The 24,003-nt window shown below is 40.4% G+C and overlaps 1 protein-coding gene across 2 annotated transcripts in view; it reads right to left on the reverse strand.

Moving 5' to 3' along the window:
* Positions 1-24,003, reverse strand: part of Pde5a (phosphodiesterase 5A) — a 131,532-nt gene that overhangs the window by 61,464 nt on the left and 46,065 nt on the right. For both annotated transcript variants that reach the window (XM_075981465.1, XM_075981466.1), the window contains exons 6-7: positions 17,751-17,888; positions 7,749-7,816 (exon numbers count right to left, since the gene is read on the reverse strand). In XM_075981465.1, coding sequence (XP_075837580.1) covers positions 7,749-7,816; positions 17,751-17,888 — 206 coding nt within the window. The remainder of the gene's footprint in view (positions 1-7,748; positions 7,817-17,750; positions 17,889-24,003) is intronic.

Consider the following 24,003-nt stretch of genomic DNA (forward strand, 5'->3'; position numbering starts at 1 on the left):
AGCTATCCTGCCTATGAACCACAACAGTGACCAGCATGGCGGGATAACCGGAAGGTACAGTAGTTGCATGAATACCTCAGCAGTACTAACAGCTCTCTAAGTGGACTTAAGATCCACTCAACGAGAGGGAACTCATGCCTGGTACTGGAAACTAAGCCAACAACGCAGGGCTGGTGACATCATGGATCTTGGAGGAGAACCTGCAGTCACTGTTCTACGATATCAGCATAACTTCTAACTATATTCTCAATATTTGTCCTTAGGCCGTAGATGAATGTTGCTCTCACCCCTCAGGAAACTTCTTGCAACAGACGGAGACCATTACAGAAAAACCACAACCAATCCAATTGTAGGGTTGTGGAGCCCAGTTTTGACTGATCCATGTGTAACACAACTTCGGCACCTAAGGCTTGGGGATCACTGTGGAAGAAGGGTGGAAAGATTCTAAGAGCCAGCAGACCAGGAGCCAGTTCACTGAAGATTGTGTATCTAGGAAATGCCAGCCGCTACACCCATAAAGTCTCACCAACATGAACAAGGCTGACACCAATAGACATACTAATGTGCATGAAGGAAGTTCACAACGTCTCAATCCTATCCAAAAAAATAAAATCTGTCGGCAACTAAGGAATGTTGAGAGGGGAAGAATAGTCCTTCCCAGGGAAGAGCACACAAACTGGCTATCCAATCCCAAATGGTCAGCCCTGAAAACATTTACATTCAAGTAACATGATACAGACTACGCAGGTTGTATTGCTGTATTTAGTTACGCACACACACATACACACACGCACACACGATGCACAGACACGCACACAACAACAACAAAAATAGAGGCCATGAATTTAAAAGAGATGGGGAGGGTAACGTGAGAAGGTTCAGGGGGAGGGAAGCGAAGGGGAACATGATGTAATTATATTAAAATCTCAAAAAAATAAAAGAAATTATAAGATGTTAAAATAAAATATGAACCTTAAAAAAAAAGAGAGAGAGAATTAATGGCCAGGGAGTCCCGAGAGGTCTCCAAAACAAGCCATCATAACTACACGGCTAAAGACACCATACACTTTCCCTTCACAACAGAGAAGACTCAACCTGAGACTAAGCAGGACTCCCAGCTGGCTAACTTTCAGTGTCAGAAGGGGCTGTGCAGGCTGCTGGGCCACAGAAGACATCTGGGTCTGCTGAGTGCTGGACTCTCACGTGCTGCGGCACAGAGCTTCAGGCAATACACCCCCAAGGCACAATAGACAAAGGACTATCTTGGGGGTAACTACTTGTTTTCTGGCTGAATCTGAGGCCGGCTCCACAGGAGGGGTTTTGATGCCCAGTACTGTAATTCAGGTCAGAAGTCCACAGTGAGGAAGGCATTTGGTTCTATGGAAGAATTTACTTTTTAAAAAATTTATTCTTACTTTATGTGCATTGGTGTTTTGCCTGCTCGTGTGTCTGTGTGAGAGCATCAGATCCCTTGGAACTGGAGTTATAGACAGTTATGAGATGCCACGTGGGTGCTGAGAATTGAACCTGTGTACTTTGGAAGAGCAGTCAGTGTCCTTAGCCTCTGAGCCATCCCTCCAGCCTTCTGCTGTTGTTTTCTTAAATGATCATGCTGTCAAATTGCCCCTTAAATATTTATGTTTCTGCCCATAGACCTAGGCTGCTCTCAGTCTTCATTGGAGGTTTTTTTTAATGCAGCAAGCACTGCGGTGTTTTGAATGAGACTGGTCCAAATAGGTTCATGAGTTTGAACACTCGGTCAGCTGATTATGGTTCTAAACCTCTGAGTTGTGACCCCTTTGGGGGTGGAATGACCCCCTTCACAGGAGTTACATATCAGATATTTACGTTAGGATTTATAACTGTAGCAAAATCACAGTTATGAAATAGCAGTGAATAATTGCTATTATCTTAGCAATTATTCTGTATTATATTATACTGTATTAAAGGGTCACAGCATTAGAAAGTTTGAAAACCACTGGATTAGAAGGTGTGCCATTGTTGGAAGAGATGTGTCACTGGGGTTGGGCTCTGAAGTTCCGGAAGACCTTTCTATTGGTTATGGTGCTCTCACAGCAACAGAAACCCTGATTAGGACAACAGCAATCAACATACAATTAGTCCAAATGCTAAGAGGAAGAGGCTGATCGCTCTGCCCCTGTGGGACATCTTTATCACTCACCCCTCCCCACCAAGGCTCAGGCAATGTCCTGGAAGAGGAGGCAGGAAGAAAGGAAGAGCTGGAAGGTGGGCAAGGGTGCAGGGAAATGCTGTCTGGACATCACAGAGCTACTCTAATCATTTTCTCCTAGCAGCTCTGGTTACCCACACAAGAATTGCACAAACCCAGCCAGTCGCGATTCGGGCATAGCATGGGGAGGTGCTCCCCAGGCCCCGCTCCTTACTGAGAGCAATAGGCAGTAGAGAGTTGTTGGGAGTGAGAACCGTTGCTCTTGGGTGGTGCTCCTCCTGGCAGGCTTCCCACGTCAATGGCCTCACCCAGTGGACATACGGCTGACATGAATTGAACTCCGTGAGTTATTAAAGACAGCATGAAATCAGGAGGGCATTTTGGGGGACATATGGAAGAACTGGAGGACAGAAAGGGGGTAGGATCATATTTCACTGTATATAAGTATGAAATTCTGAAGAATGAAGAACAATTTTAATTAGCAAAAAGGAAATACATGTCTTAGGAAAAGAACTTTTCCGGTTCTAAGTTTTCAAAATTCCAATACAGTGCCTGTCTACTGCCCTTTATAACCAGGCTGTATCGTGGGACAGTAATGTCATATGACATTCCACGACGACTCAGATATTTCAGTATTCTCTTTCTGTCTCATGTATTCTAACTTAACTGTAACATGGTCAATTAGAGCTCTATGCACTCCAAAGTATTGTGTATAAATGAAAAATAATGAAAAGGACATTACAAATGTAGCAAAGGAAAAGATGAACAAGAGGAGCTTCCAGCATGGTCTTGAAGGCAGGCAGATTGCCTGACCTCCCGGTCTATTTCATATGCTATTTGTATGACATTCAAGGAAAGGTTGTAAGTGTAGATTTGAGGCTAATTAAAAATAAAAACCCTTAAAACTACAAGGATTTTTTGCAAACAATAGCCTAGGGAAACAAAAACGAGAAACCATAAAAAAGAGAAAAAAACGAAGAGGTGGCTATCAGAAGAAGGAAGAACACCAGAAAAGGATGGCTTCGTCTAAAACTCCCATAGCCTAATAAAAGAAACAGTAATAGCAACTATACTATTCTTTCAATTGTCATCACCATTACATTGATGGCAGGAGTCAGAAGAAACCCAAAACACCTAAGAAACTTGCCGGAGCCATAACTCGGAAACACCTGATGCAGAGGCATGTGTTCTCCTAAAGTTACATAACACTGTGGTAATTTCCTACTTCGTAAAGATGTTGATAAATTGCTTCCTGCGCTCAATAAATACAGCTGGAACACCTGTTCCCCGGAAGGCATTCTCCACTCTGTGTGGGAGCAAAACAAACTACACAGGTCAGTCACCGTCGTCAGGAACTTGGGCTCTAGCAGGAAGCTGGGATGGAACGATGGAGTCTTAGCTGCTTATCCTCTTTGGACAGCGTCCAATGTAGATAAAACTGCATTACTCTTCAACCTAGAGAGTTAGCGGTACCTCAGGAATAAGTCCCAGTCAAGAGGATGACAGATGCTTATGTGGGACAACTTCTAGAATACTGATAAACGTGTGTTGTCCCCTTGGTCCCCTATTTAAGACTTGGGTGTGATAGGTAGGGCTCCATCTTTTTTGTTGAATGGAGAGAAGACACCTAAGGTGTGTGAGGCAGAAGGCAGCTGAGATCTTGGGCCATTTGGACAATGCCCCAAGTACAACGTCAGCCTCAACCTGCCTATCTCTGAACATACCCGGGAGATAGCAATGAGATTACATTCTTTTTAAATTTATACTTTTTAATATCTTGAGAATTTCCTACATGAGTACTGTAGTCTCATCACTTCTACCCCCTTCTTTCCTGTCTAACTCCTCCTGTGTCGTCATCCCCCCACACCTACTATCAAACCCACGACTTCTTCTTTAAGTATTGTTGCTACATATATCCATATGTGTATACAAATACAACCTGCTAAGTCCATGTAGTGCTGCTCCTACGTGTATATTAGGGCTGACCACTCCGAGTTGCATAGCCTATCGGGGGGCTTAGCCCTGGAGAGGAGAGATTCTCCCTTTCTTAGCAACCATTAATTGCCCATAGCTCTTCACCTAGGGGTGGGACCTTGTGAGATTTTCCCCACCCATCCTGGCTATCAACTGGTGTTACTATGCAGGTCTTATTTAGGTGACCATACTGTTGAGATCATTGGCACAACTTCCCCATCATATATGGAGGACACCATTTTGAATTCTTGCTTAAGTTTTTTTTTTTAATTTTGCAGGTTCATGATTCGCAGCTAAAACTAACCTTCCCAAATACTACTGGTAACAGAGCAAACATGCCGTGTGGAGACGATGGGCGGACAGTATCTGAACAGATCAGTTTACGAAAGAAATGGCATTACAGAAATGCTCACAAAGCTACCCAGGCTTTAAGAAGGGAAAAAGAAATAAGGAAAGAACAATGGGGTAGAAAAATAAAAGAAGAACAACATAAAACACATTGCTGAAATGAGTGAGTTCTACATGCGCTTGAGAAACATTAAATAGCCGCAGATTATCAAGAAAACAGTGGGTGGCTGAGCTCGTGTGCAGAGATGGCAGGGTAGCGGCAGCTGCAGCCAAGTGTTTGATGCAATGCCTCATGCCATTTTGCTGGTACAGCCTACCAGAAGGCAAGATTTACTCTACGAGTCTGTGAATGAATGCGTTGAAGGTGTGTGTAAAATGAGGAACACCTGAAGAGAATGAATCCCAACAGCCCCTCCATCACATATGGCACCCGTCAGTTGCGGGCTTTTACCGACAGTCTGGCGGATCTAAACTGTCTTGTTTGGCCCCTTTACTCCCTTTCTTTTTACTTACACACTTTTTATGATAGTTCAGGCAGACAATGTTCTTTAACAGTTGAGGTTGGTCCCAGGCCTTGAATCTGTTCGGATCTGCTTTACAGCAGCGAGTGCCCTAGCCCTTCGTGGGGGGTGGGGGTGGTGATAAGGTTAGTTATGTCCTCCAGGAAAATCTTAGTGAAAAATAAATGTTCTGGAAAAAAATAATAATGAAGTGGGTGTTTCTGGACAAAAATGTTTGGCCAGATAGAATAGATAGTGGAGGCTTTCAAAGCGTAATGCAATGAATACAGATGTCATCCCTTATATAACAGCGATACCGTGGTGGCCTTAAGAAATGCCTTAGAGTTTAAGCTGTAGGAAGAGCGTGCGGCTGATGTCTCAGTTCCTGAGCGCGAGAGCCCACTTTTGAGGTCAAGCCTCCTAGAGCTGTTCAAGACCAAGCCCACCAGGCCATTAAATCAAGACGGTTCTTCTGAGATCCATCCTTCTAGTCAGTTCCCAAGAACCAACTAACTTCACCCTCACTAATGTGACTATTCTGATGATGACAGACAGGGTTCACCAGAATAGTTGTTTATATTTTGAATCTAACATTTCAAAGCCGTGATCTATATATTACTTAAACATATAAAATAGGATAATCTAAAGCAGCCATGAATTTTTACCCGTTATTTTTTTAGACAGGGTCTCCAGTCCATGCTGGCTCTGAACCCTCTGTGGAGCTAAGGTACAATCCTACCACCTCACCAGCCCCATCTCTGGAGTGCTACAATTGCATGTGTGCAGCCGCACCTGGCTTATGTGGTGTGATCTGTCAAGCCCGGGGCTTTGCGCATGCTTGGCTAGCACTTTATCAACTGAGTTGCATCCCTAGTCTCAAGACCCATCATTTTGAATCAGTAGGTAAGAGCTTGAAATGAGAATGATTGATTTAAACTATTAACCTAAAGTGTATGGCACTTCATCTCGTGGATGAGTTCTGAACTATTGAAGTGTTTAACACTGAGAAGTAGAGAGTACCACGTCACTGTACCGTAGGTAAGCAATGCTAGAAGCAAAATAATTGACTATTAAACAGCAGGTATCAATATCAACTTAACGCTTAAGTTACAAAACATCTTTTAGAGTTCACTTTTCATAAAGTTAAGCCAGACATCTAATTTCAAATAAAAACCATTTTAAATAAGCTTTTTCATGTTTTTTCTAGTTTTTTTTGTTTGTTTGTTTTTGGTTTTTTTTGAGACATGGTTTCTCTGTAGCTTTGGTGCCTGTCCTGGAACTAGCTCTTGTAGACTAGGTTGGCCTCTAACTCATAGAGATCCGCCTGCCCCTGGGATTAAAGGTGTGCGCCACCACCTCCCGGCCACTTTAAATATTTTTATCCAGTGAATGGTCTTTTACTGCACAGTCAGAATAAAGGGGAACTTTGAAACGACAGGCTGACATAAACTACTGATAATGAATGGTTTCCATTACCATAATACTACTTTAAAAATCAGTTCAAACTTATGTCTTTTAAAATAATCACACTAGCATATTTATTCCTTATAAAATATTTTAGAAATGACTTAGATGGTACATAATTATAAATGATAAGATATTTTACAGAGGACTTATCAAAAAGAAAAAAAAATCAATCTTAGCTTTTGCAGCTTGAAAAATGTGTGTTCACCAGCAGAGGTCGCTATTACACAAGACACTAGGTTTGTCCAGCTAACACTAGATAGTAGAAGATATTGGTTGAATTTGCAATAAAAATTAAAATGTCCATATAAAAATTTAATTACAAAGTTACATGCTATGGCAGAAGTACAAAAAAGTAAGCTTAGATGACTTGTTTTATATTTTTAACAACATCATATGATTCATTTTTGTCCTGTGGAGACGAATGCATGCTTGCTCATATTTATATATAGTAACAAAAGCAATGAAGTAGCTACAGCCTCACAAAATCAAATTATATCTACAGCTTTTAAGAAATGGCAAGTATAATAAATGCCTAAGAATTTCCGGCACCTTGTCTTGGTGAGTTTCCATTCTTCAGGATATCCTAGCACTTAAGAGAACAATATAGTTTTTAGGTGTGGGTGAAAAATAATATGAGTGAGAACATTTAGTAGTTTTCCCTAAATCCACTTCAAACTCTTCCAGAAAGCACTTGCTAGGCTGAAATAACCGCACCTGCATCCTCCATCACACAAATGCAGTAATAGCACAGTCAGAACAATTAACAGAAAAGCGAGCACGCATTTAAACACTACAGAAAGTAACTGAATGCGTAGATCTGGTTTGATCCAGCCAGCAGGGAACAAAGATTGCTAAGATTAGGATCATCAGCGTCTGCCTGTTACTAGGTAAATTCTCATGGCTGATTTCAACTCAGAATAGATTTACAGAAAGAGGTTGCCGGGAAGCTATGGTATTTCCATATATGCCAACAAAAATAATAATTGAAGAACAATTCTTGTGGATGTACACTGAATGACTTCATAATAAAATAGAATAGAACAAAACAATAGACTTGTACCAATTAAAGTATTGTTTGCTATAGGAAATAATTCTTAAGTATATATAGTGGAAAACTCTTGCATAGTAACTCCACAAGAACATTCTGAGAAACCAAATAATCTTCGCAGGGAAAACAGCCCGTCCCTTATACACCTTAAACTAGTAACAAGGCGATTGTTTAGCAGCACAAAATCCTGTGGTAAAGACAAACGGAGAAGCTATTTTACCTTGTTAAAGCATCAGACGATGTTCCTAACTCCTCACACTCCATGTGGAACACACTAGAGAAGGAGTCCTGGAAACAGAAGGACAGCGCAGGTTGAGACGTTAGACAAGGCAATGAAAGCAGCCACACCACACACGTCTGCTGTGCGACACTGATGACGCCACCTGGTTGAACACATTTCCCATATTCTTGACTAACTGGATCCAAGCACGAACTCACAACGTCCTCACAGATGCCTTCTGTTACTAAAGGCTCATAGCGTTCTCATTTTACTTGTAGAGAGCTTTTTGAGTGCACACCGCTGCTCCTTTTTGAGAATACACTTTTGCTGCATTTTCTTGATGGATATGTTCGTATGTGTGCGTGTGTGTGTTCGTGTGCATGTGTGTTCATGAGTGTGTATGTGCAAGTGTGTGTGTTGATGTACTCGTATGTTCATGAGTATGTGAGTGTATGTGTGCACGTGTATTTATGAGTGTGTGAGTGTGCATGTGTGTGATTGTGTGTGTGGTTATGAGTGTGTATATGTGTGCACTCATATGCATATGTGTTTATGAGTGTATGTATATGCCAGTTTGTGCGTTCATGTATGCATGTGTTCATATGCATGTGTACTCATGTGTGTATATGTGTGTGTATGTATGTGTGAGAGAAAGAGAGAGAGAATGTGTGGAGGCCATAAGACATCCTCTGGTGTCATCTTTGGGAATGTTGTCAATCTCCTTTAATCTGGAGCTCACTAGCTGACTGACAGACAATCCCTAAGGATCACCCTGCCTCTGCCTCCCCAGCACTGGAATTGCTTACACCAACATGTTGGCATTGCTCTGGGGCTTCTGATACCTAATTCAGGTCATTAAGTTCTCAAGGAAAGAGCTTTGCTGGCTTGGCTATTTCCTCAGCCCAAAGAAGTCTTTCCTGAAGAGTTATACCATTTGGAAATATTTTACAAGAGCAATAGAATAAATATGAAGACTTAGTAATATCAGGAATTATTTTACATGATATCCAAAACAAAATTCTTATTGCTCCATGATGCACTTACAAATGAACGAAGAGAAATTGGAAGGAAACACAAACATAAGAAAATAAAAGTATAATCCAGGAGTGGAAGAACTGAGTACATTTTGGGTGGGCTTACTCATGTTGAAGTAGTTTTAAACACAAATAACTGTAATATCACCTAAACTAATTTCTTGTCCAACCCAATAATGTATGTTTTCTAAAGAGAGCAGAGTATATTCCTAGCCATATTGTTGAGCTGCGAGTCACACTGACCTAAACCAGCTTGTTACCTATTAAAAACTCCTTTGCCCGTTAATAAAGTGAGATTTAAGTTTGTTAACAAAGGACTGTTTCCACAGAAAACTTTTTAAAATTAAAAGCTAAAGAGTGGTGTTACGGGAGGTCCTCCCACTCCTCCAGCCTATCGCCGCTGAGATACCAGCCCCTTGGGGCGTGGTCTCTCTCCCTTTAAAAAAGCGGCCACTTCCCTCTCCTCTCTCTCTTCACTTCCTGCTCCGCCGGTGACTTGACTTCCTTCCTGGTTACGCAGAGGGCTGACAGTGATCTGTAAGTTTTTTCCCCTTTAAATAAATACCACCCTATTAATCATAATTCCAAACCGGTGTGGCATTGTTTGTGACTTACGCCTTCATTTGGCGCCCAACGTTTGGTTTTAGAACCTCTCCCGGCTCGCAGCCGCGAGTTCGGCTTGGCGGCCGGAAGTTCGGCTTGGCGGCCGCAAGTTCGGCTTGGCGGGCGCTTGTTCAGCTTGGCGGGAGCCCTTGCTTCCTCAGCCGCTGCCTGTGGATTTAAACTCCACAGGCCCACGTAGTCTCTGCCCGCCTGGTTTGCTCTTTTCTGAGTCGTTTTTAAATCCCCCTTGCAAGCACAGCTCTTAAGTGGCGCGAACCAGAGCACGCGGTTGCTGAAAGCTGCAACCCCTCAGGGTGACTCTGTCACGTGGAGGCATAAGCGGCTTCCAGGTTGCTCTTCTCTACCCCTGGATTCTGGTTTCTGGTTCCATCTCTGGAATTGATTTAATTACATTTACTTTGTTGAGCAACTTACATTTTCCAGTTTTTAACAAATACTAGGCGGACTCTGAAACAGGACCGTGTTTTCGTCGAGACTTGGCAACAGCGCCACCTGCTGGATAATAGGTAATATGGCAGTTCCCGTTTCCAACGCGAATTTTACTGTTCTGGTTACCAATACAATGGGTTATATCATGCAAGGTTTATATGACTATGGGGATAACTTAATTTACTGGTTACTAGGTTTTAGTATTCTTTTGCATATTCTATCATTTAGGAAGATCATGGCACTCCTAAGAACCATACAATCTTTACTAGAAACTCATGCAGGTCAGGAGATTAAGGATTCAAAAGAGACAATAATAAAAAGACTTGAAATGATTGAAGAAATGATTGGAGCTGGTGAACAGAGTAATAAGGCACAAGGACAGGATACAATGCCAACACCAGCTATTAGAACTGGCTTACCAAAGGTTTTAGCAGCATACCCTATACTTAATTCTGACAAAGCGTCAACTTCTAAAGGCTCAAAGGGAGTCAGAGAAGCTAGATGGACGCCAATAGCAATGAATGATCTAAAAGAAATTAAGCAAGCTATTGTTAATTTTGGCTTGCACTCTGCATACGTAAAGGAAATGATAAGGACTTGGGCTTCTAATGCTAGAGCTACCCCCCATGATTTCCATCAGTTAGTGTCTGCAGTTTTAGATAATGGACCTTCCTTGATGTTTGGAATTTATTTTAGAGAAGAATCCAAACATATGGAACAGCAAGGAAGAGCAAAAGGTATTGAGGTTTCCCAAGACCAAATTCTTGGTGCAGGAGAATATGCTGATCCACAGGTCCAAGCTCTTTATGATGATGAAGTACTGTGTCTATGTCACCAAGCAGCTTTAAATGCTTGGAATAGGATACAAGATCCAGCAAAAAGGGTTGAATCATATACCAGAATTAGGCAGGGACAGAGAGAACCCTTTATTGACTTTTTGCAAAGATTAATTAAGGCTCTGGACATAGGGGTAACAGACCCAGAAGCTAGACGAATACTTCTTGAATCTCTAGCTTTTGAGAATGCAAACATAGAATGCAAAAAGATAATTGGGCCTTTAAAGTCTAGATCAGCACCTATGGATGAATGGATTCAGCATACGATGAATGTTGAGACGTTTAGCTATAACGATGAATCTTGGGTAGGAGAAGCGATTTCCACAGCAATGAGGAGACATCAAACTGCCAGGTGTTTTAATTGTGGTAAATTAGGACATCTGAAAAGGGATTGCAGGCACAGAATTTCTAGGAATATTATCTCCTCTGGGAATGACAAAGATAGGAGACCTAGGCCTTCAGGTATATGTAGGAGATGCGGTAAAGGCCGACATTGGTCCAATGAATGCAGGTCAACAACAGACAAACAAGGCAACCCGATACCGTCGGGAAACTCCTTGAGGGGCCTCTCGCAGGCCCCCAAGCCAACAGTGGCCCAGTCATTCCCAGTCACAGTGGAGAACGTGCCTCACCAAGAAAATTAAAAGCTCCAATTTCTGCTGTAAAAAGTAATACTGGTCTAAATGATGAAATCCATGTGGAGGATGAGTCAAAAAACCCAGTTGGACAGAGTAAACGTATATTTTGGCAGACTTCTATTAATGATCAAAGACCAAAGCTAAGAGTCTGTATAAATGGCACTTTTATTGAAGGCTTATTAGACACAGGTGCGGATGTAAGTATCATTACCCCAGAATCTTGGCATCCGAATTGGCCTCTTCAAGAGGTTGATGTTCAGTTCCTGGGAATTGGAACCCTATCTCGTGTAAAACAAAGCACAAGATGGGTTGAATGCATAGGGCCCGAAGGGCAAATAGGAAGACTAAGGCCATATATAGCCAATATTGCCATAAATTTATGGGGCCGTGACCTGCTACAGCAATGGAATACCCAGATTAACATTCCTGTAGTTCCAGGAACTCATAATTCTGGGAAGTATATGATGAGGTATTATGGAAAAAGGTCACTAGCCATTCAGGCTGTACAAGAACATACAGCAAATACCAAACCTTTAGAGGTACCAACAGCCCTACCTTTAAAATGGCTAACTGAGAAGCCAATATGGATCAAACAGTGGCCTCTAGCTGAAGATAAACTACAGGCATTGGAACAGCTGGTGCAGGAGCAACTAGATGCTCACCACATTGAAGAATCAACCAGCCCTTGGAATTCTCCTGTGTTTGTTGTAAAAAAGAAATCTGGTAAATGGAGAATGGTGACAGATCTAAGAGCTGTCAACAAAGTAATTCAACCTATGGGCTCACTACAATCTGGAATTCCTTTGCCTTCTCTGTTACCAAAAGGATGGCCTCTTATAGTTATTGATTTGAAAGATTGTTTTTTCACTATACCGTTACAAGAAAAGGATAGAGAAAAATTTGCCTTCACAGTGCCTACTTATAATAATTCTCAGCCCAATAGGAGATATCAATGGACTGTCCTCCCACAGGGTATGCTCAATAGTCCTACACTGTGCCAATATTTTGTAAGTAAGCCATTGGAAATAATTCGTAAACAATTCCCCAAGTCCATTATTTATCATTACATGGATGACATCTTGTTATCTGATTCAAATAAAGATACTTTAGAAAGGATGTTTGAAGAAGTAAAGAAAGTCTTGCCTAGGTGGGGATTACAAATTGCCCCTGAAAAGATTCAAAGAGGAAATTCTATTAATTACCTAGGTTACAGAATAGGGTTAGAGAAAATTAAAACGCAAAAGGCACAAATTAGGAGAGACCGGTTAAAGACTCTTAATGACTTCCAAAGATTGTTAGGAGACATTTCCAGTCTACGACCAGCTGTTGGGATAACACCTGATCTAATAGTTCATTTAAACAAAACCTTAGATGGTGATAAAGATTTGAATAGTCCAAGAGAACTGACAGCTGAAGCAGAAAAGGAACTGACAATGATTGAGGAAAAATTACAGGAGGCACATGTGGATAGGGTGAACCCAAATCTTAGCTGCATCCTAGTCATATTGCCTTCCAGAATTTCTCCTACAGGGATTCTAATGCAGAGGGAAGATATTATTTTGGAGTGGATATTTATACCTAATAAACCAAGTAAAAAATTAAAAACTTATGTGGAAAAAGTCTCTGAATTAATTATAAAAGGTAAGCTGAGACTTCGTCAACTAGCAGGTATAGACCCAGCAGAAATTATAGTGCCTTTTACTACTGAAGAAATAAAAAAGTTATGGGAAGACAATGAACCGTGGCAAAGAGCTTGTGCTAATTTTTTGGGAGAAATTAATAGCAACTATCCCAAAAGTGGTAGACTTAACCTCATAAAAAGAACTTCTTGGATTCTTCCTAGAATTGTACGTGATGCTCCAATAACTGGAGCCCGTACGTTCTATACTGATGCAAATAAATCAGGGAAAGCAGGTTACAAGTCAGATGAATTGAGTAAGGTGGAACAAAGCCCTTATAATTCTGTCCAGAAGGCAGAATTATATGCCATTCTTATGGTGCTAAGGGATTTTAAAGAACCTCTTAATATAGTTACAGATTCACAATATGCAGAAAGAGTTATCTTGCATATTGAAACCGCTGAATTTATACCAGATGACACAGAGTTGACTTCATTGTTTATCCAGGTACAAGACATAATCAGGAACAGGCTTTGTCCGATGTACATAACACACATCCGGTCCCATACAGGTCTGCCTGGTCCTCTAGCCCAAGGCAACGCTGAGATTGATCAATTATTGATTGGAAGTGTGTTGCAGGCCTCAGAATTTCATAAGAAGCATCATGTCAATAGTAAAGGCCTAAAGAAAGAATTTTCCATTACTTGGCAACAAGCTAAGGACATTATAAAGAGATGTCCTACTTGTTCTTTCTATAATCAAACACCGTTGCCTGCAGGGAGTAACCCAAAGGGCACTAAGAGAAATGAAATCTGGCAGATGGATGTGTTCCACTTTATAGAATTTGGTAAATTAAAATATGTACACCACACCATAGACACGTATTCAGGTTTTCAATGGGCTACTGCCCTGAGCTCAGAAAAGGCTGATTCAGTAATCACACATTTATTGGAAGTTATGGCCATCATGGGTATACCTGCGCAAATAAAGACAGATAATGGTCCAGCATATGTATCTAAGAAAATGAAACGCTTTTTTGATTATTATAATATAAAACACATTACAGGTATACCAAATAATCCTACAGGTCAGGCAGTTATAGAAAGATCAAATCGTACTATAAAGGATATGCTGAACAAACAGAAAGGGACCGAAAATACCCCCAGAAATAGATTACATAATGCTTTATTAACCTTGAATTTTCTTAACGCTAATGAGAAAGGAACGACAGCAGCAGAAAGACATTGGATAATGGAAAAGTCTGCTGAACTAAATCAACCGATTTATTTCAAAGATGTGCTGACCTCTCAGTGGAAGCCAGGAGATGTGCTACGTTGGGGAAGGGGTTTTGCTCTTGTTTCCACAGGAGAAGAAAAATTGTGGATACCATCAAAATTAATAAAGTTTCGATTTGAAGAAGAGAAACCTCTTGGAAAGGAGAAATGACAACTCATCCACAATGATTATATTCATACAGGTGGTAAGAAAAACATATAGAATGGGGGCAGGGTTCTGTTCTTATCTCCACAGGAAAACACTCATCTTTGAGAAATTCAAGGGACCCTGGATGTTTGGATACTGACAGATGGAAAAATACCTGCCCGATAGGAAATATCAAGAAAACTGAATGGGATGTGTAAGTAATATTAAACCATATTTCTAAATTTATAAAGCTGGTTTTGAAGTTGGACTCTGGCTCAGTCCCTCTCCAATTCCAAGCCTGTTAGTAAGAGAAAAACCCAGAGTTTCTGGAGTTTCTGTCTCATGTCAAGAGCCATGATGTGGGACAGAAAGAAATATGAGTTTAGAAAACATCTTTGCTTTTCTTCATATCTATCATACTTTTCATTGAATATATCTATCATGTCTTTCATTGAATATATATATATGTCTATATGATTAATGCTTAAGTTTTTCATAATGAACAATGAGTTTTTCCTGAAGTGACATTTGAAGTTTCCAGGAAGAAGATGGGGCCCCATAACAACAACTCCACCTGGTTGATATGACGTCATGATACTGATAGCGCTACAACAAGACCTGCTTTGGGTACCAGCTGCACAAGACAGTTCCAACTTGGTTAGCTGAAATGGTGCACATCTTATACAACATTTTGGCCAGACCTGCACAAAATACTCAGAGACTATTGGCAATATTAAAAGACTTGATCTTGAAATTTAACCATCATTTTACTTTCACAGGATCCCCCAGAAAGAACGTCGCCCCCATGACAGCTGGAAGTAATTCTAGAGGACGACGTCCCCTCTCCCAGTAAAGTTTGCCCTTGGGTTTAGGGACATCATTTAGGGGTTGATTATAATTAGTATACGATTGAGGGTTGGGGGAGGAATTTTATAAGCTCAGGGATCATTTTGAAAAAAAAAAAAAAAAAGAGGGATGATGGGATAATAGATTTGTAATTGTGAGTTACTGTTTTTAGACAAATATATTGGTATAGATCCTTGTATATTGATACAAAGTTAAATTATATTGACTATTGTATGCATGCATGTTTCTACCTTGTTTAAAACATTTTTATGTATTGACATATATTGTATTGTATATATTTACCATATTGCTGTGTACATTTCTACCTCTGATTAAGATACTTATATAATGTTTGTGTATTGATATATATTTACCTACTGCAATGTATATTTGTACATTGTTTATATTTGGAGGTCATTGTCCTCATTTGTTTCACAGTTGTTTATTGTCTTAATCTTTAAGTTAGATAGATATTGAGAATTATATAGACTAATAGTCATCTAAGTTTGTCATTTATAATTAGACTAATCAGGTTCTTTAGATATATAGAGATTATACTCAGTATAGATAGTCTTCAACTTCTTCAAAGAGCTGTAGAAAATGGCCTTTAATCTAACTCAGAGTTTTGTGGTAGTGAGACACAATTGCTCCTGGCAACACCACTCTATTCCCGAGAGAATGTTGAGCACCAAAGACACTCCACCTGGAGCCTTTCCTTTTGGCAGAACTGGCCTTGGGGCAAAGAAATGCCCATACCTCAACCACTGACAAAGATACAGAGCATGCATCAATGGATAAAACAGGGCTGTCTTATCCTGCCAAGACAGGGTAAGATAGTTTTGAAAAGTTGCTTGCCTTTGAAAATGGTGTGTCAGTTATGTTAGGCCTTAGCCAAAGTTGGTTGCTTCAACACTGCTAATGTGACTTTGGGTGATTGCCTAGGTAGCTAGTTGTCTCTGTGATTTGTTGCATGTTTTGGAAGTTGTTTTACTGAACTTCCTAATTAACCAGGTAACATTATTTCCCTTCTCAGATCTTCGATGGGGTTGAAGACTATATAGATGTAGTTACTTTTCTCTCATGACTTGGCCAATTTATTTATTATACAAGACCTAAGCTAGTTAGAATAGGATATTTGTACTTATTGTATATAATTTCATAGTAGGTTTAGAACTCTCTTATTTAAACAAAAGGGGGAGGTGTTACGGGAGGTCCTCCCACTCCTCCAGCCTATCGCCGCTGAGATACCAGCCCCTTGGGGCGTGGTCTCTCTCCCTTTAAAAAAGCGGCCACTTCCCTCTCCTCTCTCTCTTCACTTCCTGCTCCGCCGGTGACTTGACTTCCTTCCTGGTTACGCAGAGGGCTGACAGTGATCTGTAAGTTTTTTCCCCTTTAAATAAATACCACCCTATTAATCATAATTCCAAACCGGTGTGGCATTGTTTGTGACTTACGCCTTCAGAGTGGGCCAGAAAAAAAAAATGATAAGTTGGCATATCAAATTAATGAATTCGGACCTGACCTTTAAAAAGCTAGCAACTATTTTGTAATCATTTTATATTAAATCATAACTGATTAGAAATATGAAATAGTAGCTCTCCATGAAAATACTGATTCTTGTTTTGGTATAATGAATTTTTATTTGGTAAGCTATTAATAGAACTTTATTCTAATCAATGCGCCCATTCTAACATATAATAATTAAGAGGATAATGAATTATCTTAATATCTAAGCCAATTAAAATTTTAAAATGACCGAATGTCTTTTATTATTCTACTTCTGCCAGCAATGTCAGCTCTAACTTATAAATGAATTGTAAGTGACCCACTCAAGTGATAGTAGCATTCACCTTTCCTAATAACCTTAGACTATAGGAAGCACAACTCTCACCATAAGGAATATTCCACTGGTCCATACAGTTAGGAGGATAAAATCTGCAAAAGGAAAACTGGGGCAGGCTTGTATTCTGACTCTCAGGGAAGCACAAGGCAGAAACTCCACACAGCATTCAAGTACAGAGAGCCAGCCCTATGGGGGCGCTCCAGCTCTCTCACTGGGAAAAGCTTCCTGACAATATAGATCACTGGCCTGAAATCTGTGAATTAAACAGTGAGTCACTTCCTGCTGTTGGGAAATGATGTAGTACTTACAAATACCTTTAATTCCACCCATCTAGACTGTCTGGCTTCTAAATAATTTCTGGTAAGGAAGAAATGGGCTCAGAATGGGAGTCTACCTGTTTTAGGTACCAGGGCACCATAGCTCTTGATGGCTTAGTTGGCACACTGCAGTAACAAAATGTTTCTCCACTGAGACAGAGCAGCCACTGGCAGGGGCAGCACACAGACATCCATGGTCAGTGGCAGGGCACTGAAGGCTCCTGCCACCTTCACCACCCCACTTCAAACACGCTTCACCCTTGTATTGGTTTTGCATAAATACTCATATACAGTTGGAGCTGGGGTGGATTCTAAGGCGAAAATTGGGTTTGAAAAGCAGAAGGTGCTTTCAAGAATGTCTCCATCTTGCAAAACCAACATCCTCCGTACTCACAGAACAGTCTTCATCCACGATGAATATGGTGCACTTCTGCACCTGCATGAAGGAGAGAATGGTTGCAGCTATCTTCTTCAGAATCACTTCTAATGACTGCTGCTCTTCAAAGATTAAGCTAGCAAGGTCAAGCAATACCTAGACGAGAAAAGGTAACCGTTTACAATGTAGTTGTGTGTAGAATAATGATGCAATGGGTCAAAGGTTGTTCATGAGCAAGTTTCTACTCAAGGATTAAATCAATGGCCATGGAGCTAATGCAACTCTGCACAGACCATTAATAAAGTCAGTATAGGTACTTAGGCTAATGTAATCGGTTCCTAATTCTTCAGGAGGTCAACGAAAAACAACAGAGGTAAGCCTCCACAACAGATGAAAAGACATGGAAGACAAAATAACAGATCTTGAAGACAAGGTAGAAGAAATGAGCAGCTCACCAAAAGAAAATGTTAACTCAAAAACAAAAAGGAAAAGAAGCAAAAAACATCCATGAGTCATGAATTCTGGGACACTATGAAAGGAACAAGTATACAAATAATATGTATACGGGGAAGAGAAGAAACCCAAGTCAAAGGCACAGCAAATATTTTTAACAAAATCAAAGAAGAAAAGCTCACTAACTCTTAAGAAAAAGATGCCTATCAAGGCAAAAGAAACATAAAGAATACCAATTAGACAGAAGCCAGAAAAAAAAAACTCCCTGTGTCACACAATAAGCAAAACACTCAATGGACAGAACAAAGAAAAGATACTAAAACCTAAAAGGGAAAAGACCAAGTCATTCTGAAAGACACAGACACTAGCCCATATGACTATACCCAGCAAAACTATCAACCACAATTGATGAAGAAAGAAAAACATTTCATGATTAAGAACAGTATCTGTCCACCAGCTCTATAGAAGGTTCTAAAAGAAAAGCTTTGGTCTGAAGAGAAGGCTAAGAACAGTATCTGTCCACCAGCTCTATAGAAGGTTCTAAAAGAAAAGCTTTGGTCTGAAGAGAAGGCTAACTGTGCCAAAGAGGAAAAATGGAACAACGAAACAATAGGAAATAATGACTTTATATTAATAAGTCTTAATATTAAAGGTCTTAATTTTCCAATAAAAAGATGCAGATTAACAGACTAGATTAGAAAAAAAAAACCCATCTTTCTATTGCATCCAAGAACACACCTCACCTCCAAGGTCAGACATCACCTCAGGGTAAGAGGATAGAAAAAGGTTTTCCAAGCAAATAGAATCATGAAGCAAACAGGTGTAGATATTTTAATATCTAACAAAATAGACCTCAAACCAGTACTAATCAGAAGAGACAGGGAAGGATATTCAAAAATCATTAAAGGAAAAATACATAAAAAAGAAATTATATTTCTAAACTTTCATGTACCATACATGAAGGCATCCAAGTTCATAAAAGAAACAAAACTACACCAAAATCATGTATTGACCTTAACACAGTGATAGCTGGTGACTTGAGTATACCACTTGCACTAATGAACAGGTCATTTAGACAAAAACTAAACCAAAAACTCTGGATTTAAATAACATCATAGATCAAATATACCTAACACATCTGTAGAACATTGCAACCAAATAATAAGAAATATACTTTCTTCTCAGTTGCCAATGGAACTATCTTCAAATTTGGTAAAATATTAGAAACAGTAAATCTCAAAAGATAAAAAAAAAACCTAAAATAACACCATCTTGGTTTGAATGAGAATGGCCCCATAGACTCATACATTTGTATGTCTAGTCCCTGGTAGGTCAACTGTTTAGGGAAAGATTAGGAGGAATGGCCCTATTGAGGAAACGTGGGGCCTAGTCTCTTTCTCCCCTCCCTCCCTGCTGCCTACAGACAGGACAGGATGTACCCTACTGCTCCAGATAGTGCCCTGAAGACACCTGTCTGTCTCCCACCATGCTCTCTGCCGTAATGATAGATAATAGAGTAACCCTCTGAAATGGTAAGCAAGCCCCCAGTGAAGTGTTTTCTTTTGTAAAAGTTTGATAAGGTCCTGGTGTCTCTTCAGAGCAACAGAACAGTAACTAAGACACATGTCCTGCATCCTATCTGACCACCAAAGATTAAAGCTGGGTACCAACAACAGAAGACATGGCAGAAAGCATACAAGCTCATGGAAGCTAAACAACTCACTGCAGAATAAAAACTAGATCGAGACAGAAATCAAGAAGGAAATATAAAACTTTTTCAAATTTAAAGATTTAAAAGATTTTTAGAATTGAATGAAAATGAAAATGTAACATACTCAAACCTATGGGACATAACAAAGGTAGTTAGGAGGTAAAAGTTAAAAGGTAATTAAGAGGTCAAAAGGTAATCTAAGAGGCAAGTTCATAGCACTAACTGCCTATATTTTTTAAAGGGAGAAATCTCACATTAATAACTTAATATCATACTTGAAAACTCCAGAAAAAACAGAAGACTACAAAGATCTATAATACAAAGACTTGATTCTTTGAGAAAGTGTACAAGATTCACAAATCTTTAGCCAAATTAAACAAATGACAGAGAAATATCCAAATTAATAAAATTAGAGATAAAAAGGGATATTATGACTGACATCAAGGAAATCCAGAAAATCATAGGACTATAGAAACTATATATGCATACTATCAAAACCTGTATTCCAAACTGGAAAAAGCTAAAAGAAATGGATGCATTTCTTAACATATATGGTCTACCAAAGTCAAATCAAGATGAAATAAATAATTTAAAGAGACTCATAATCCTAAATGAAATAGAAGCAGTAATTTAAAATCTAACTGAAAAAGCCCAAACCCAGATGGGTTCAAAGAAGAATTCTACCAGACCATCAAACTAATGCCAACATTCCTCAAATTATTCTGCAAAACACAAACTACAGGGACATTACTTAATTCTTTTTACAAAGCCGCTATTTCCATGATACCAAAACCATTAAGACCCAACAAACAAAAAAGAAAATTATAAGTCAATATCCCTTATGAACATAGATGCAAAAATTCTCAATAAAATACTCACGAATTGAATTCAAGAGCATGTCAAAAGATTATCCATCATAATAAAGTGACCTTTATTCCAGGGATGCAGGACTAGTTCAGCATATGTGAGTCAGTAAAGTCATTCACAAAACAAAGGACTCAAGGACAGACACCACATGATCATTTCAACTAGACTAGGGATACAAGGGACATAACATAATAAAGGAAATTTATAGTGAGCCCACAGCCAAATTAGCATAAACAGAGAAAGCTCCCAGCATTTCCATTAAAACAAGGAACAAGACAAAGTTCACTCTCTCCATTCCTATTTGATGTGGTACTCGAAGTCTTAGCTAAAGCAAAATGAAAACTAAAAGAGCTCAAGAGGACACAAATAGAAAAGGAAGAAGCCAAAGTATTCTTCTCTGCAGATCATATGGTTTTATGCATAAAAGACCCCAAAGACTCTACCAGGAGACTTCTATAGCCGATAAACACCTTCAGCAAAGTAGCAGGACATAAAATTAATACACAAAAATGAGAAGCCTTCCTGTATACAAATGGCAAACACTCTGATAAATCAATGAAACAATCACCTTTCACAAAAGCTTCAAAAACAAATGCCTTGGAATAACCTGAAACGAGTAAGAGACGTCTTTAATAAAAACTTTAAGATACTTGTTGGGGCTCTCCAGCTAAGGGCTCCATTCCACCCTCTGGTCTCACTCCTCCCATTCCAAATCCTGCCCCTGAGAAGTCCACCAAAAACCAGCCCCTCCGTGGGGGCTGCTCAAGACTGTGCCTGCAGGCTATATAAGACCTGGTAGCCATATTTTGCCAAGTAATTCCTCCCCTGCCTTCCCAAAGGCCACCCATGAGTTGTTTTGCTCTGCTCAGATTAAACCTGGATTTACTAATTTACTCTAATCTGAATTATTACATTGGCGGTGGCATTACTACCAGGGAATTTAAGCTTTCCAACACTGAAGAAATTGAATAAAACATGAGAGGATGGAAAGATCTCCCACGCTAATGGATTGATAAGATTAATATTGTGAAGATGGCTATCTTACCAAAAGCAAACTACAGATTCAGTTATAATTCCCATCAAGATCCCAAACAATTCTTCACAGAAACTGGAAAAAAAAATATTCAGTTTCATGAAAAGAGAGAGAGAGAGAGAGAGAGAGAGAGAGAGAGAGAGAGAGAGAATATGAAATAGGATAGCTAAAACATTCCTAAATAATAACGGTATCACCATTCCAACATGTGTTTAACTAAGTTCACAGCAGCATTATTTGTCACAGCTAGAACCTGGAAACAACCTAAAATGTCCCTTGAGCGAAGAATGGATAAGGAAAATATGGTACATTTACACAATGGAGTACTACACAGCAGAAAAAAATAATGACATCTTGAAATTTGCAGGCAAATGGATGGATCTAGAAAACATCATTTTGAGTGAGGTAACCCAGACCCAGAAAGACAATTATCATATGTACTCACTCATAAGTGCCTTTTAGACATAAAGCAAAGAAAAGCCAGCCTACGATTCACAAACCCAGAAAAACTAGACAACAAAGAGGACCCTAAGAGTGACTTACATGGATCTAATGTACATGGGAAGCAGAAAACCCACACTTCAAGGCAGTCCCAGTACCAGAAAGATCTGGTCAACACAAAACAAACTTCTTGTGGTATGTGTGTATTTTTTGTTTTTGTAAGAGATGGGGGAGGGAGGGAGGAAGGGATGGAGGGAGGGAGGAAGGGATGGAGGGAGGGAAGGAGGGACGGAGGGAGGGAGGGAGGGAGAGAGCATGAAACTGGGTGAATAGGGAGATGAGAAGGGTTTGGGAAGAGTCGAGGAGGGAAAAGATATGATCCAAATATATTTTGTGGGAAAAAAATTAAGTTCCCTTTGAGCCTTTCTAAGTATTATCTTTCACTTCTGGGTGGCATGGAAGTCTTTCCAGAATCTCACGAAGAATTTATATGATGAGGGAGAGAAAGAATTTTTTTCCAGAAGATTTACTGTATGAAGCACCACTCTTACTGAGGTTGGGAATTCAGTAAGGTCGACTGGAGGAGGGAGATATCAGAGAAGTGAAATGAACTAAGGGAGCATACAGCACGAAAAGACAAACAGGGAGACAAGAATGCTTCCTGAGCAGAGGAGAGGCAAGCCCACAAAGCCTCCTGCTGCTAAGCAGCTTGGTCCATGATACAGTACAGCGGGGGGGGGGGGGGGGGGGGGGGGACGCGGTGTTGATACAGTACAGGGGACACCGTTGATACCGTACAGCGGGGATGTGGTGTTGATACAGTACAGGAGGACGCTGTGTTCATACAGTACAGGGGGATGTGGTGTTGATACAGTACAGGGGGATGCGGTGCTGATACAGTACAGGGGGATGTGGTGTTGATACAGTACAGGGGGATGCGGTGCTGATACAGTACAGGGGGATGTGGTGTTGATACAGTACAGGGGGACGCTGTGTTGATACAGTACAGGGGGATGCGGTGCTGATACAGTAGGGGGGGATGCAGTGTTGATACAGTAGGGGGGACGTGGTGTTGATACAGTACAGGGGGACGTGGTGTTGATACAGTACAGGGGGATGCGGTGTTGATACAGTACAGGGGGATGCGGTGTTGATACAGTACAGGGGGACGTGGTGTTGATACAGTACAGGGGGATGCGGTGCTGATACAGTAGGGGGGGATGCAGTGTTGATACAGTAGGGGGGACGTGGTGTTGATACAGTACAGGGGGACGCTGTGTTGATACAGTACAGGGGGATGTGGTGTTGATACAGTACAGGGGGATGCGGTGCTGATACAGTACAGGGGGATGTGGTGTTGATACAGTACAGGGGGATGCGGTGTTGATACAGTACAGGGGGATGTGGTGTTGATACAGTACAGGGGGATGTGGTGTTGATACAGTACAGGGGGATGCGGTGCTGATACAGTAGGGGGGGATGCAGTGTTGATACAGTAGGGGGGACGTGGTGTTGATACAGTGGGGGGTGGCGGTGTTGCTGCAGCATTGGTAAGGTTAGGACTGAAATGAAAGATGGTGAGATAAGAGAAGGAAATTTGGAGAATTCTACGGTTTAAGACAACTGAATAAGTCATATTTTATTAGCACTGAGCCTGCCTTTCTTTCTTTCTTTCTTTCTTTCTTTCTTTCTTTCTTTCTTTCTTTCTTTCTGTGCTAGGATTGAACTTAGGGCTTCACCCAGGATAGTCAAGTGACCTGCCATTG

The sequence above is a fragment of the Microtus pennsylvanicus genome, chromosome 7 (assembly GCF_037038515.1).
Source record: "Microtus pennsylvanicus isolate mMicPen1 chromosome 7, mMicPen1.hap1, whole genome shotgun sequence".
Taxonomy (NCBI): domain Eukaryota; kingdom Metazoa; phylum Chordata; class Mammalia; order Rodentia; family Cricetidae; genus Microtus; species Microtus pennsylvanicus.